Source organism: Bos javanicus, chromosome 10 (assembly GCF_032452875.1).
Source record: "Bos javanicus breed banteng chromosome 10, ARS-OSU_banteng_1.0, whole genome shotgun sequence".
In the NCBI taxonomy this organism is placed as follows: domain Eukaryota; kingdom Metazoa; phylum Chordata; class Mammalia; order Artiodactyla; family Bovidae; genus Bos; species Bos javanicus.
The window spans coordinates 83736665-83752281 of NC_083877.1; the positions used below are offsets into that span (position 1 = coordinate 83736665).

Genomic DNA, 15617 nt, shown 5'->3' on the forward strand with positions numbered 1-15617 from the left:
AGGAGAAGTAGGTAGTAGAGTAGATGGGAAGGAAAAGACAGCTTTCCCAAGCTCCACACTCTTCCTTGGAAGGACTCCAGGGAGGCCCTAGAGAAGTATTCACCCACCTGCCTTCACAAAGCATATCCCATGGGCTAATGCCACCTGTTTATTCCCCAGGTGTCAACTATTTCAGGAACATCAGAGTCAGACCTAGACTAAATTATCCACCAAAACTAATCCTTGGTGAATGCAATGAGAACACCTAGGCTGGTATAAAACGGCTCCCTGGGTGACATAGCAGACAGATCCTGGGAAGAATAAGCGAGTTAAGGCTGTGGGAGAGAGAGGCTTTGGACAGGAAAAACCAGCTCCCCACTTCTGGTCCCCCTCGGATCACATTCAAGTACCCCATCTTTTGTAGGAAAGGAAAAGGGGACATCTCAGCAGTTTTCACTGAGAATTCTGAAGCTGCCCTCTCTAATCCATCTTCAACCCACAGCAGTCCATACAATTCTGACTAGAATATCTTGCCACCAAGTAACTCTGCTTCTGGTGGTAGAGATTTTGCCTGATGGCTTTCTCTTTAAAAATGCTGAACTGAATTTCATTTGCTTTGTTTTCTTTCTGAGTTTGCTTCGTTTTCGAGTGTCTAAATCCCAGAGTCCACTATCACATGGGCCCCCTCGTCTAAGCTGGTACCAGTAGAATAAAAAGTTCAACATTAGGTATCACATTTGGCAAGTAAAGGAACTGACAGAATTGCACAGATGGGCCACCCTGTCAGGGTCCTTAAGCATTAAATGTGGGGGGTTGTGTGCAGTAGAAACCACAATGCTTTTCTAGTTATTGATTTGCCGTCTTAAACCTTAAACAATCCAAAACCAAATATTAAAGGACTAAAAGCTACAGTCTGTGGACAGAGCCAGGGAAGAATTGAGCTGCTATAGTAAAGCCAGGTGTGGTCATCCCAGGCCCTCTCTCAGGACTAGGAGTTGAACAGATGCTGTGTAGAAAGGTGGGAAGGAGCCATGACTCCCAGCTGCTGGAACCAACCATCCAGCAGAACTGAATTTCACCTACTAGTCAGCAGATGATGAGACTAAAGATGAGTCTGAAGCTTTCCTCCCTGCCTTGCACTTGAGCCTCATTACAACACAAAACAATATGAAAAGCCAACCATGATCCAACATGAAACGCAAAACAAAAGCCTGAAGACTGAACTCATTTTAAGGACGAAAGAACAAAACCAGGTTTAGTCTTTGAATAGATTAAAGATGAAAATTCAAAACATCCCAAGCCTACTCCAGAAGAGTCCTAAGAACACCTGCCCCTTTGCCTCCTTGATCTTCCAGGCTCTCTTTGGTTTTCCACATGAGAAAATGGGATGAGTGGCCAATGGAGGTGGTATTTATGCTGCTACCCAGAAGCCTAGGGGTCTCTGACTCCCCCACAACTCTCGGTGTGGCAGCTCTCTCAACATTCATGTCTCCACATTCTTCCGGTTTGCCCCGGGCACTTCCACAGAACAAACACGTCTTTTTGTGACGTGCACATCACCCGATACAAGGAAGCACACTGCCTCTGTCTCCGGCTGTTTCCACACTGTCTCACCGTCGTCCATAACAACACACACCAAGAAATATCCACCTCATGGAAAGGCCGGACAGACACAAGCCCACATCTTCTTCTTTCCCTTTTCCCTGGATCCCAGAGCATAGATTTTAGTTCTTAAGACTCAAGAAGGAAAAAAAAAATCCCCCTTGCACTCGAAAAATCACCACCATCACTTCTGGACCCACCCTTCAGTCCCTGTCCCCGACAAGATGGCAGAGGAATGAGAGTGGAAGAGGTCCTGGTCTACGGGCACACGATGAGAGAAGGGGCCACACTCACCAGAGCGTCCACAGTCTGCACAGGATACCAGCTCCTCCGGCCTCCCACTCTTCTTGTTCATATTGGAGCCCCCCAAGCAGAAGTCACAGTAGTTATTGGGAATGACTGTCCCATCCGGTCCTTTCTGGGCTGTGGAAACATTTTTTAAAAAACCCAGTGTTAGACTAAAGTGAGTCTCCACTGGCCCCTCTTCTCCTGCTGGTGTGGCTGAATCTGCTCCAGAAAGAATATGAGGTTTAGAATCTGAGGTTTGGTTACAACCAGGCTGTTTTCTTGGGCCAAGTTTTATGATTCTCCTCAGTTCAATGGTACTAATGTCTTGAAAGCCATTCAGAGCCAAGTTTGATTTTTGCAATATTTGTTAGTTCTGTGTTGGTAGAGAAATAACCCTGCTCCTCTGATTGCATCCCTGGATCACTGAAGCATCCAGAGAGCCTACGAGTCAAGTGAACTTCTCTCATCCCTGAACAACTGGCCCTCAGGGTCCAAACATCAGATGACAACCATCAGTGGTGCTGTGACTACAGGGAAAGAGAAAGACCACTACCTGGGCCTTGCCCTACCTAGGGAAAGAGGCTCCTGTTTAGGAAATAGTCCTTCTGTCTCTGAAAAGGAAAACAAAGAAGCAAGGATGAGGGAATCATTCCAGGAAGGACCCTGAAGATGCTCTTGGGGACTCTGATACACATGTTGGCGGGTAATAGGTGTCCACTCTTGTTCAGCCTATCCATCTCCCTAAAGTCCAGACTCATTGGTTATGGAAAGCACACAGGACTAGTTAATCAGCAGATCCCTAGAATCAGAACTGGACACTTAGCTCAGTCTCATACTGGACATCAACCCTGAATAGTCATTGGAAGGACTGTTGCTGAAGCTGAAGCTCCAATACTTTGGCCACCTGATGCAAAGACTCAGCACAGTGGAAAAGACTCTGATGGTGGGAAAGACCAAAGGCAAAAAGAGGGCAGCAGAGGATGAGATGGTTGGACAGTGTCACCAACTCAATGGACATGAACTGGAGCAAACTCTGGAAGATAGTGGAGGACAGGGAAACCTGGTGTGCTGCAAATCCACAGGGTTGCTAAGAGTCAGACATGACTTAGCAACTGAACAACAGCACACCAGACATGGAGTGAATGGTGAGTTAATGAGCATATCTTGAGGCTTAAGATTTTCACAAGGCACCCTTGCCGAAAGGCCTTACACAAAAGCAAAGGAATATCCTGGGACATGATTTTTCAAAACAAAGCTTGTGAAAACAGCACATGTCCTCGAGCACTGAAATCTCAGTTTCTAAGGGCTGGTTTAAAAGCTTTGGACAGGTTCTTTGTATGAGGAGAAATGTTTTCATTTTCCTTGTTTTTCGATCCCTATTGTGGACACTTCTTTGTCATATTAACACTCTCTGTCTGTGACAAAGAAGAAAAGTCTCTCTGTTTATGGGATCAGCCTAAACCACAAGGGTACCTTCCTCCTCCCCAATTCCAACGTCTGCCACTATCTTTCATTATTCACTGGCTAACATTAATCAGGGTCCCGTAGGGTACAAATCTGTAAAAGGAAGCAGATATGTGAGCAGAAATACCATCCAGACAGTAAGTGATAAACGGATTCACCCTCTTTAATATGATTCCCCCTGGCCTCTGCTTCCTCCATGCCTCTTCTTTGCCTCCAGGAATAGAAAAACTTACCTGGGGAAGGCGGAAGACAAAAGCTCACAGAATTACATTATAGAGGGTTAATCCATTTATCAGTTGCTATTTGGATTGTTCAATCAGTTTCTAAGTCATTGATTTTCATCTTCAGGGAGGCAGACAATTCTCTGCAAGAAAAGTGGGGGCTGACTGGGTAAACAGAGAAGGGGGCCACACCCTGTAGCCTCTGGGAATGTGAGTTTTTCTTCCTCAGTCACTGCATCTCAAAGACAGATGTGCATCATACAGAATGGTTTTGCAAATAATCTCCAAAAAGCAGGATGTCCGCAAAAAGTTTACTCTGCCTGTAAAATTCATTGCCCAAATCCAGAAGGAAGTCCCTTTCATCTTCTTTTTCACTCAATGGCCATCTTAACCATTTTTAGAACTCTCTCAAGGAAATCCAAGTATGTTTATGAAACAAACAAACTCAGGGTTTCTTCATTAAGCAACTATCATGGAAATCAGTCAAAAAATGAACAGAAAGAAGTGGGTAATTTCAAATGGAGGGGTTGAGTGTCAACCAAAGCTAAGTTTCATGACTGGTATGAACTAGATATAAAATGTGGAAATGCCAATCACAACTTAGGTAGCTTCCTGAATGGCGAGAGATCAAAGAACTCCATGTACATCTTCACACCGAACCTCTCAGGAGGCCCAGTCTCATCACCCTTTTCTTTCCTGCTCTCTTAGGGACTCCTTTTTATGTCAGACTTCTCCCGTTTCACAAAATCTGTAAGCAACCAAAGGATCTAGTTTTTCTCCAACATACCGTATCCCTTGTGATTTATCAAAATGAAGACATAGAATATAGAGTATAAGAATGCCCAGAAAGGGACTTCCCTGGTCATCCAGTGATAAAGAATCTGCCTTCCGATGCAGCAGGTGTGGGTTCAGTCCCTGGTTGGGAAGCTAAGATCCCACATGCCACGGGGCAACTAAGCCTATACACCTCAACTAGACAGCCTGTGTACCACCAACTACAGAGCCCACGTGCTCCAGAGCCCACGAACCACAATTAGAGAGAAGCCTCTGAGCACAACAACTAAGACCCTATGCAGCAAAAAACAAAAAAGAAAGCCCAGATAATTCTTTACAGTTTTTACCACCAACAGACCATTGGTAGAACACCGTATTAAACTAGGGACTTGAACCTGGCAAGAAATAAAAAATTCAGAAACAGTCTAGTATAGCATAGCAGACAGTGGTGGAGAAATCAAACCTACAGGGAAAGACCAAAGAGGAGAATTGAATTCATCTGATGAAGCAAAGCTTCCGAGGAAACTGAACCAGAGCAGGGTCTCCACGTATGTTTGTGGACTGAGCGACCTCCCTTTCACTTTTCACTTTCATGCATTGGAGAAGGAAATGGTAACCCACTCCAGTGTTCTTGCCTGGAGAATCCCAGGGACGGGGGAGCCTGGTGGGCTTCCGTCTATGGGGTCGCACAGAGTCGGACACGACTGAAGCGACTTAGCAGCAGCAGCAGCATACCAGAGAAGGCAATGGCACCCCACTCCAGTACTCTTGCCTGGAAAATCCCATGGATGGAGGAGCCTGGTAGGCTGCAGTCCATGGAGTCGCTGAGGGTTGGACACAACTGAGTGACTTCACTTTCACTTTTCACTTTCACACATTGTAGAAGGAAATGGCAACCCACTCCAGTGTTCTTGCCTGGAGAATCCCAGGGACGGCAGAGCCTGGTGGGCTGCTGTCTCTGGGGTCGCACAGAGTCGGACACGACTGAAGCAACTTAGCAGCAGCAGCAGCATACAAATTCCCAGCCAAAGGGATGAATAAGGTGATAAACTTGTAACTGCAGGCTCTGGTGTGTACAGCTGTGACAGGCCAGGTGGGTGGGTACAGTTTTATCCCAGTGAGGGCCCAGTGTAGAAAGTGATAGTCAGCAGTTAGACTTCATTTTCCAGTGAAATCCTTTCTACTTCAATTCCTACTCCCCTCTCATGACAGTGAGCTCAAGCTTCCATCCATCTTGGTAAAATGGCATGGGATGGACTAGCCAACAGCTTTCTCATCTGGTTCTCTTCTTACTCTTTGGGGGTCTTTAGGATTAGTTTTACAATGAGGGTTCTCCCATGGAGCGCTCCCAATTCTCCAGCCAGAAATGACCAATCAGGCCTTGGGGAGAGCATGCTGTTGAAGTCACTTCTAGGACCTTCCCCCCTGTCTATACATGTGTACACTTGCCTCATCCCCCCATAGTCAATGATTTACTCCTTCCAATAGGGGAGTATACACATCCAACTCATTGTTAGAAAACCAACACGTCCTGCACACAGGAAATGGTTAACAATGATGTGTGAGATGAACAGCTTAGGAAAGGATAGCAGAGAGGTAGGTAAGCAACCCAGGGATGCCTCAGGAGCCCCTCCTAGGGGGACAGAGGCAGAGTTACCAGTCACTCTGAATAGCCCTCTCTGCCTAGGTTATTTCCCTAATCCCCAGAGAGAAGAGCTGGTCGTGTCCAAATGGATTGATCGGTCATCTGGTCTGGGTCATGTCTAGCTAGCTCCCAGAGTACACAAGAGTGGGTAGCCAAGGGCCCTGGGTTGCTGGAAGAGTAACACTAGACCATACCCCTATTACGGAGAAGGCAATGGCACCCCACTCCAGTACTCTTGCCTGGAAAATCCCGTGGACGGAGGAGCCTGGTGGGCTGCAGTCCATGGGGTCGCTAAGAGTGGAACATGACTGAGCGACTTCACTTTTACTTTTCACTTTCATGCACTGGAGAAGGAAATGGCAATCCACTCCAGTGTTCTTGCCTGGAGAATCCCAGGGACGGGGGAGCCTGGTGGGCTGCCGTCTATGGGGTCGCACAGAATTGGACACGACTGAAGCGACCTGGCAGCAGCAGCAGTATACCCCTATTACAGTAGGTACAACGTTGTCCTATACACAGACACACAAGGAAAGTAAAGACCAGGATTATCTCATGACAAGGGAACAACAGATTGTGCCTACCCACTTAGCCCCCTGTTCAACCACTTTTTGAGAAGATAAAGAAGCAGACATATATGACAACTACAAGATGGTAACATGTCTTACCCTGATGCTTTTCATATACTATTTCATTGATTCTCACAACATTTTTGTGAAGTAGGGAGCATCTGACAGATGAGGTAACTGAAGCCCAAAGAGATGAAGGGGCTGGCTTCAGGGCCTAGTTAAGATGTGGAGGAAGCGGGATTCACCCCCTGGGTTGTCAGTATTCCCAGAGACTCTGTCTCTAATCACACTTCTCTGCCTCCAGGAAGTCCAGAGCCAATTCTGCATATAAAATATTTCATAAATCTCTTTAAAGTCAATGTGATTCACCCATTACTTTACTTGGGAAGCCCAAAGCAATAAAAAGTATTGAGATTGGCCTGATAAAAGCGGAAATTCCCTTTGAACTTACATCTAATGTCTCTACCACAGTAATCCATCCTGGTGGCCCTGTTTATTGTCATAGACTCCATGAAAACACTTCTCCAGAGGATTCCAGAGGCTCATGAAGGAATTTTTTAAAGTAAAGCTCACACCATGGCTTTATTGGCCTTTGGCCTGACCCATCCGTGAGCAATTTCCTGGCACCATCTATGAGGTCATTATAAAAAGGATTTTACTATAAATAGGAAGCTTGCCCAGACCTTGCCAGTAGTATTTAAATAGACATTCCGCTTCTGCTTATGGGAAATTGAGTCCCGCTTCATAGAACAGGATGACGGGGAGGCCTACGACCCGAGTGGCATGTCGATGGCAGCGTCTGCAATGATGGATTTGGTTTTCTGTTGATTAATGTTCATGGGCTGAGATCATATAAGTGAGACAAAGAAGCTGCTGAGAAAATAAAGTGAGCTTTGAGAGAGCTTCCTTCATGGCTCAGATGGTAAAGAACCCACCTGCAATGTAGGAGACCCAGGTTCGATCCCTGGGTTGGGAAGATCCCCTAGAGGACGGCATGGCTACCCACTCCAGTATGCTTGCCTGTAGCATTCCATAGACAGAGGAACCTGGTGGGCTACAGTCCATGGGGTTGCAAAAAGTCAGACATGACAGCGACTAACACTTTCTAACACTTTGAGAGTTCAGGGGTTCACGTAGCGGGTGAGGGGGGGTAACTTTAAAAAGTTCAAAGGAAAAAAAAATGGAAATCAGGAACAAAGTTGATGAAAAAATGCCAAACAATAATAATAACAAAAGGTGGGAGGGAGTATTCAGATAAATCAAGAGAAAGGAAAAGCCAGGTCCCAAACAATCCCACCAGCACCCTGGGGAAAGGGTGAGCCAGCCTTCAGGAAAGGTGTCAGAGCACAGGAGCACATCACAGGACTTCTGACTTCAGCCAGGACACATGGCAAGCGCAAGCAAGGCCCCGAACCTTCCACCGATCTACTACCAGGACAGGGCTGTCTGGCCCCTCTCTTGGTCTGATTGCTGCAGTGACGCGTCTGCCACTCAGGAGAAGAATGCATGGAGACCACAGGCTGGCCACCAGCAACAACCCTTCACCTGCTTCCACCGAGACCAGAGCCTCCTCCCTAGGGTCCTAGGGAAGGAGGAAGCCAGCTGGAAGTTCAGGCTCCTCCATGGCACATCCACAAAAGCATGACTTCACGTCCCGAGCAGATGCTCCGACCGCCTGCCAGGGTGCACAGCCTCGGGGCCGTGTTCCGTGCCCACCACCCAGCCCCACCCCAGCCCAGGCCCGCAGCTGTCTAGCCAGGGCCGGCTAGCAAGACGGTACAGCTGCTCAAGGAACCCAGGGCGGGCAGGGAGAAGAGCCCTCCAGGAGGCGCTGTGCCTCTCCGCGCCCCCCCCAACCCCTCCCTCGTTCCCCCACCACCCTCCACGGCTGACAGTTCCCGTCCCTCCACAGGTCTGACATGTTGCCGTGGCAACCGGAATCCTGGGCTCCGGCAGCCTCTGGTCTTGCCACCTGTTATTACTTCATCTCTCAAGTGTAAAGCATCCTAGCCTGGTGCCATGTGGCTGCACAGAGCACATCTTCAGAGGATGGAGTTAAAGAGAAGCGAGAGGCAAAGAGGGAGAAGGTGGAAGGCAGCCCCAGACTGGCCACACAGGGCACACCGGACAGGCTGGGCTGGCGGAGGAAGCTGCAGAGACGGGGCGGGAGGTGTCGGGGAGAGCCAACGTGCCTTCCGTTCAGAATCAGCGAGCAGGCCTCAGCTGGAGGCCACCGCCGCCGCCTGCTCCCTTCCACCCAGCCTTTAATGAGGGACCTGGGAAGGGAGGGGGAGGCGGCGGAAGGCTGGGGCTGGGAAGAGATCGGTGCTGGGCCCAAGTGGAGCAGAGCCACGAGAGGGTTAAAGTGATGAGATAAAGACTGTGGGGAAGGCTGGACCAGAGGGCACACAGAGCCTCCAAGCCTGGATAAATGGCCTTAATTCTCATGCTCCTGCTCACCCTACTCCTTACGTGTTTACTCATATAAATTATCCCCAAGGCCTGACACCTTTTTTTCATTGCTTCCCTAGAACTGATGAAAAAATAAATCCCACAGATCCCAGGAATAAAAATGTTGGGATTCCATTCAGGCTGGTTCTTCTTGGCCACCTAATAGCAACTCCGGCCCCACCCCAGGACTCCAGAGGGAAGACAAACGATGCCCTCCTCCATGAATGTGGAAGACGGGGCAGCCGGGGAGCCCAGGGGAAAACAGACACCTGGATCCACTCAGCACGTGATCCACTCATGCGCCATCTTGCCACCTGGCATTGAACACAGTGTGAGTGTGTGACAGGGACTTGGGAGACGTGCTGCTAAGGCAGAATGACTCCAGGCCCCCAGAGGAGTCCTTCTGGAGACGAGAAGGCCGAGGGCTGATTTAATAAGTCTTTGGGGTTATAGATAGGCCTAAGTCGCCGACTCCATATTGTCCAGGACAACGGGAGACAGGAGCTGAAACGGCAGCACGCTGCTGTCAGAAAGCTGGACACGAGCGCGGCTCAACAGGTGAAGGCCTGGGTGGAGGAGCAGGCTTCTCGGGAGAGGCCTCTGCACCTGGGAAGATGTCCCTGGCCCAGGTTTGTTTGCATGTGTGCCCATCTAGAGGCAAGAGAATATACGAGATGTCGTCTTAAGGCCCCCTTCAGGCCTACTATCTGAGGATTATAATAGGGTGAAAGAAGAGACAGAAAAGCGAAGTTTTCCAAACCCCAAGGAACTCAGCCTTTCATCCCTGCTTCATGTTTGTGTACGCATCTCTCTCCACGTTAGCCGTGAGCTCCCTGAGGGCAGGAGCGGTGTCTTTAATCTCTGAATCCCCAGCACCTGACACAGTGATTGACACAGAGCTGACAATAAATACTTAATGAAAGGATGGGCAGATCTTCACAGAGGCTTTTGGGAGGGGAAGAAAACCAACTGCCGGGAAAAGGGAAGTCAAAGATCAGGAACTCGGGGGATGCAAAGTGTCTCCTGAGCACTGACTGACCGTCCTAAGGCACTTCCAGCATCAGTCCTGGCTGTAACGGGGGAAGTAAAGACTGGGGGTGGGGGCATCAGAGAGAATAAAGCAGTGGTGGAGGAAGTCGACAGGTCTGCACTCCTGAGGGAAGCCTCTCCCTTAGGCATTTCTTGGAAAGCCAAGATGGAAGGAGTTAAGAACTCCCAGCCTCAGTTGGCCCCCAGGGCCCTTTAAACCCCATGTTTGCTGTCTTGCCAGGCGCCCTGAAGTAGCCAGTGAGAATATTAGGCCCTGACTTACTATGTGCTCTGGTGGCTGTAGAATCTTCCTGAAAATGTTAAGTATATGCCAGTCATCCCAGCCTTCTTTATATCTGTCTTCTTCCCTCTATCTTTATAAAACATAAGATTCAAACCATTAGACACAGACCTTGCAAATATTTACTCCAAGACACTGTGCTGTAGAATCAGAAAGCACACGTCTGTTCACACTGATGTCTCCCTCTTAATGGATGTGTTTGGTTAGAGTTGCCATTTGCCAGGAGTTTGGACCCCACATCCCCAGTTCTGGGACTGGACGGTCACGTGACCCGACAGTAATGTCCTTTGTGCTCCAGCCTCAGGCCAGCAACCGGGGGTCTGTCACTGAGGCTTCGGAAGAGTGAGAAAAAGACGAAGCAAAGCGGATTACTTTTCTCGGTGCTGATTAAGGAAAAGCACAAGGAGATGTTTCCATTTTCCAGCGGCAGGTCATGTGGGTCAGTTCGTGCCCTGGCGTAGCAACTTGTTATTGCCACCAAATGAGTCAGCTGAGGGGAAGAACGTTTCACTTGGGAGGAACAATGTCAGAAAGGCTGTGAATGAAGTGGCGTCGTTCCCCTGAGAGAATGGCAGGCCATCCCGGTGCTGTCGAGCAGGAGAAGCCTGGTCCGCTTCACTCGTCAGGATATTATTATCGTGATGGCAGAACTCGGCAAGCCCCCTTCCCCTCTTCCTCTCTGCCTTGCCCCTCTCCACCCCTCCTCGCCACCACCTCCATGGGACTCAGGCCTGTCAACCCCATTGGTCTGCCAAGGACCAGCATTTTCTGTGTCTTTCAGACTGAAAAACAGTACTCAGGAAAAAGAAAAGGATGAGCCCAAGCATCAGACCTGAGGAGGAGGAGAGAGTCAAGGACCACGGAGCTGATGGGCAGGCCAGCCCTGGGGTAAGGGCCCAGACGAGGACCACACCCAGAAAGCAAGCCAGGAAGCGGGTGCTGGGAGCCACACAGACATTGCCTTCGGTAGGACAGAGTCCTAGGAAAAGGATCAAAACCAAGTTCCCCCTAGATTTAACAGTGCCACATTATTCCTGGTTATGTGACTCAGTGCTTCCAAAAGAAAAAAGAATTAAAGGCAAACACTGATTGCTTAGAGGTTTTTGAAAGCTCTACCTCTCTAAGGCAGTGGTTCACACAGGGACTTCTTAAAAATGCTAATTCTAGGCCTCCACCCCAGACCTACCTAATCCAAAATTCTGGGATGGGATCCAGCAGTGTGTGTGTTTAAGGAACAGGTGTTCCTGACGCGCTCAGGCTGGAGGACCACAGCTCTAACGAGACACGTCACAGACATATCACACTGTGTCATACACATCTTCTGTCAGTGCTGTACTATATACTAATTCACTTATTTCACCATCACATAACCCTGTGGTGGAGATGCATTAGGGCTTCCCTGGTGCCTCAGTGGTAAAGAATCTGCCTGCAATGCAGGAGATGAAGAAGACTCAGGTTCAATCCCTGGATTGGGAAGATCCCCTGGAGGAGGGCATGGCAACCCACTCCAGTATTCTTGCCTGGAGAATCCCATGGACAGAGGAACCTGGCAGGCTACAGTCCACGGGGTTGCAAAGAGTCGGCTAGGACTGAAGCAATTGAGCACAAATAGATGCATAAATGTTCTCATTTCAGACAGGTGATAAGGCAAAAGGAAGCTTGTCTAAGGTCAAGCTACATGGGCCTTGAGCCCAGACAGTGGGGCTCTTAGCTGGCCCACCTGATACTACCTTGCCACAGGCACACACAACCACACACCCGAGGGAAGTCAAGTCAGAGTGGCTGGCAGTCCCTGGAGGCTAGGGCTTCTCAAATTTGAGTGCAGTGCAAGCAAACCACTTAGGGATCGCATTAAAATTCAGACTAGGATTCATAAGCTCAGGAATGGCCTGAGAACCCACGTTTCTTATAAGTTCCCCCTCAGGGTAGCCAAGTATCCAGGTGTGCCTGCCACTGAGGTGTTTTCAGGGCACAGAACTTTCAGTCTAAAACTGGGAATGTCCTTGGCCAACCTGAACAAGCTGGTCACCGGAGTCCCAGGTGATGCTGAAACTGCTGACTACACTTTGAGAAGCAAAAATGTGGGCCCTCAAGATGAAAAGTTTGGATTGTATTCAAGTATGATGAAAGTTTTGAGAGCATGGCATGGCATAATCTACCTTATACTTTTAAAAGATGACTTTGGCTACTCCATGGAGAAGAGACTATGAGAGGTAAGAATGAAGACAGAGAGACCAATAAAGAAGTTGCAATGATCCAAGCAGGAGCTGAAGCTGGTGGTGTTGGAGATGGAGAAAGGGAGCCAATATGGGTGGTGAGCCAATACGGGTGGTGAAGGAAAACAGCGCCAAGGATGAGTCCTAGGGTTTTCACTTCAGGTACAGCATTATCTTTTTAAAGAACAAGGCCAGAAAGAAATAAAAAGAACTTGGAAAGACTGAGCCATAGAATGAGAGAGAAAGATGCAGGAAAATGGTTGAACAGAGAGATGTGTGATTTTTTTTTTCCATAGCAAAACTCATTTACAAGTCTCAAGCAGAATTTGTAAAGGAGGTTCCACATAATGTCATAAATAGCTTAAATTTGTTCTGAAGATTAAATATGCCTGCTATGGTCTAGTCAAGGCTATGGTTTTTCCTGTGGTCATGTATGGATGTGAGAGTTGGACTGTGAAGAAGGCTGAGTGCCGAAGAATTGATGCTTTTGAATTGTGGTGTTGGAGAAGACTCTTGAGAGTCCCTTGGACTGCAAGGAGATCCAACCAGTCCATTCTGAAGGAGATCAGCCCTGGGATTTCTTTGGAAGGAATGATGCTAAAGCTGAAACTCCAGTACTTTGGCCACCTCATGGGAAGAGTTGACTCATTGGAAAAGACTCTGATGCTGGGAGGGATTGAGGGCAGGAGGAGAAGGGGATGACAGAGGATGAGATGGCTGGATGGCATCACTGACTCGATGTACGTGAGTCTCAGTGAACTCCGGGAGTTGGTGATGGACAGGGAGGCCTGGCATGCTGTGATTCATGGGGTCACATGGATTCAAAGAGTCGGACACGACTGAGCGACTGATCTGATGGTCTGAATTGTTTCTCCCCTAAAATGCACATATTAAAGTCTTCACCCTTCGTGTGATGGCATCGAGAGATGAGGCCCTCGTGGTGGGGATTAGTGTCCTTATAAGAGACACCAGAGACTTTTCTTCTCTCCACCTACTTGTGGGGCTTTCCAGGTGGTGCCAGTGGTAAAGAATCCACCTGCCAAAGGCAGGAGATATAAGAGACACAGGTTCGATCCCTGGGTCAGGAAGATCCCCTGGAGGAGGGCATGGCAACCCACTCCAGTATTCTTGCCTGGAGAATCCCATGGGCAGAGGAGCCTGGTGGGCTGCAGTTCCATCAGAGTCACAAAGAGTCAGACATGACTGAAGGGACTTAGCTCACCTGGCCCTGCAGCAACATGTACCAAGAAAAGGCCATGTGAGGATATAGCAAAGAGATAGCCATCTCCAACCCAAGGAGAGAGTCCCCACAAGACACTGACCATCTAAAAGACACTTTTAGAACTGTGAGGAATAAATTCCTATTGTTTAAGCTACCAGTCTATAGTATTTTGTTATATAGCCCAGGCTGACTTCAATATTGCCCATTAATACATTCATTTCTTTTGAAAAGTCACTATGCAGTGTGATGCACTTGATAATTGACCTATAGGGGAACATTAAGGGTCATCAGTAGGACCACAACAAACATCCCAGGTTGAGACTGGGATTCATCACTTGAGGTTCCAGTGTCCTGACATAACTGAATGGTGTCCAAATTAAGCACATTCACATCTCAGCTTCTCATCTTGCTGTGTGACCTGGAGCAAGTTCCTAAACCTTTCTGAGCCTCCGTTTCCTCATCTGTAAAAATCAGAGGGAAGCATGTACCTCGTGGACTTGTAGACATCACATGAGATGATGCGTATAAAGTGCCTGGCACCATTAGGTATTCCACCATGTCTTTCTCACTTCTTCTCCTCTGTAAAACAATTTTATTTCTGAAAAGGCAGGAAAAATAGATCACAGTAATAAATAAGTAAGCTTTCCCAAGAAGCGACACATGACTGAAGAATTCACATTCATGCTCCGTGTCCAAGGGCACATCCCTCAGTCTCTGGGTGCCTTGGTGTCCTCTAGGAGACATGACACCTACCTTATAAGGTTACTGTGAGGAATGAATGAGATAAACACAGCACGCCTAGCACAGTGTCTGACACATTCAAGGAATGTCAGCAAGTATTATCATCCTTGTCACTGATCAAGACCATGAGACTCTTCAATCCTGAACATTCTAGGTAATTAGGCCAAAAATGTGAGAGAAATAAGAGGCTCACAGAAAGGCAAGTGGCGGGTAGATGCCCGATCCTGGGGAAACAGGAAGGGAAATTCAGGGCCAGACACCGGCTAGATTCCACCCCACAGCTTCCTCCTACCCGGTGTCTCATATCCGTCTCATTTCCTGGGGCCAAGACTACGTGTTCTCTTTTAGGAGCCCCAGTTACACGTGGCCCCATGAGGGCGTATGCCCAGTAAGTGCTCAGTAAACACTCACGTTTAGCTTATGTGGAAGGATTCGTGCACCATGTCTAAGAGTTAGCAAAGGTTGTGCCAGGACTGAGTCAGGCTCTGACAGTTTCGCCTGAGGCCAGTGAGACCCCCATAGGCAGTTAGCTTCTCAGCATCGCATAGCCACAGACAGGCCGTGACTCAGATCGTCCATCTGTGGTCTGCACATGCTCTGCTGGCCCAAAGGGCATGGAGGCGGGATGTAGGCACTCTCGTCAAGAGGGCCAGGTGCCAGACACCTGCATCGCCTAGAGACTCATAACAACCCCACAGGGGCAGCAAGATGGTTCTCTCTGTTTCATGGATGAGGCAACAAAGGAGCAGAGAAGTGTAACTGACCCACATCTATACACAGAAGATGGCAAGGTGGCCAGGTCATGATTCGCACATGGGCCGGGCCAACTCCAGTGCCATTTTCTCAGCCACAGGGTCCAGAGTGTGGATGATCCACCGGTTTGGAGAGCTGACTCTAAGTATACCTTCGAGGTCAGAGCAACCCCTCAGATTCTTCTTTGCTTTGGAATCTATAAACTGTTCAGTAAAATAATAATTCACCTAAGGAACACCCGTGTTCCAAATTTGCTCTTTAGGGAGTGGGCAGCTCACTTTTTCAGACAGAGCCCTGGATCAAAGCCTGAACTTCCTGTGTCAAGGTTGGGTAAGTGGTGGGGTGGGTTGTGTGGGTTATAAAGC

The 15617-nt window shown here is 48.4% G+C and overlaps 1 protein-coding gene across 5 annotated transcripts in view; it reads right to left on the reverse strand.

Moving 5' to 3' along the window:
* Window positions 1-15617, reverse strand: part of DPF3 (double PHD fingers 3) — a 295203-nt gene that overhangs the window by 72977 nt on the left and 206609 nt on the right. For all 5 annotated transcript variants that reach the window (XR_009738805.1, XM_061429342.1, XM_061429343.1 and 2 more), the window contains exon 8: window positions 1876-2004. Coding sequence is in view for 4 of the 5 variants with exons in the window: in XM_061429342.1 (XP_061285326.1) it covers window positions 1876-2004 (129 nt within the window). In the remaining variant the exon portion in view is untranslated. The remainder of the gene's footprint in view (window positions 1-1875; window positions 2005-15617) is intronic.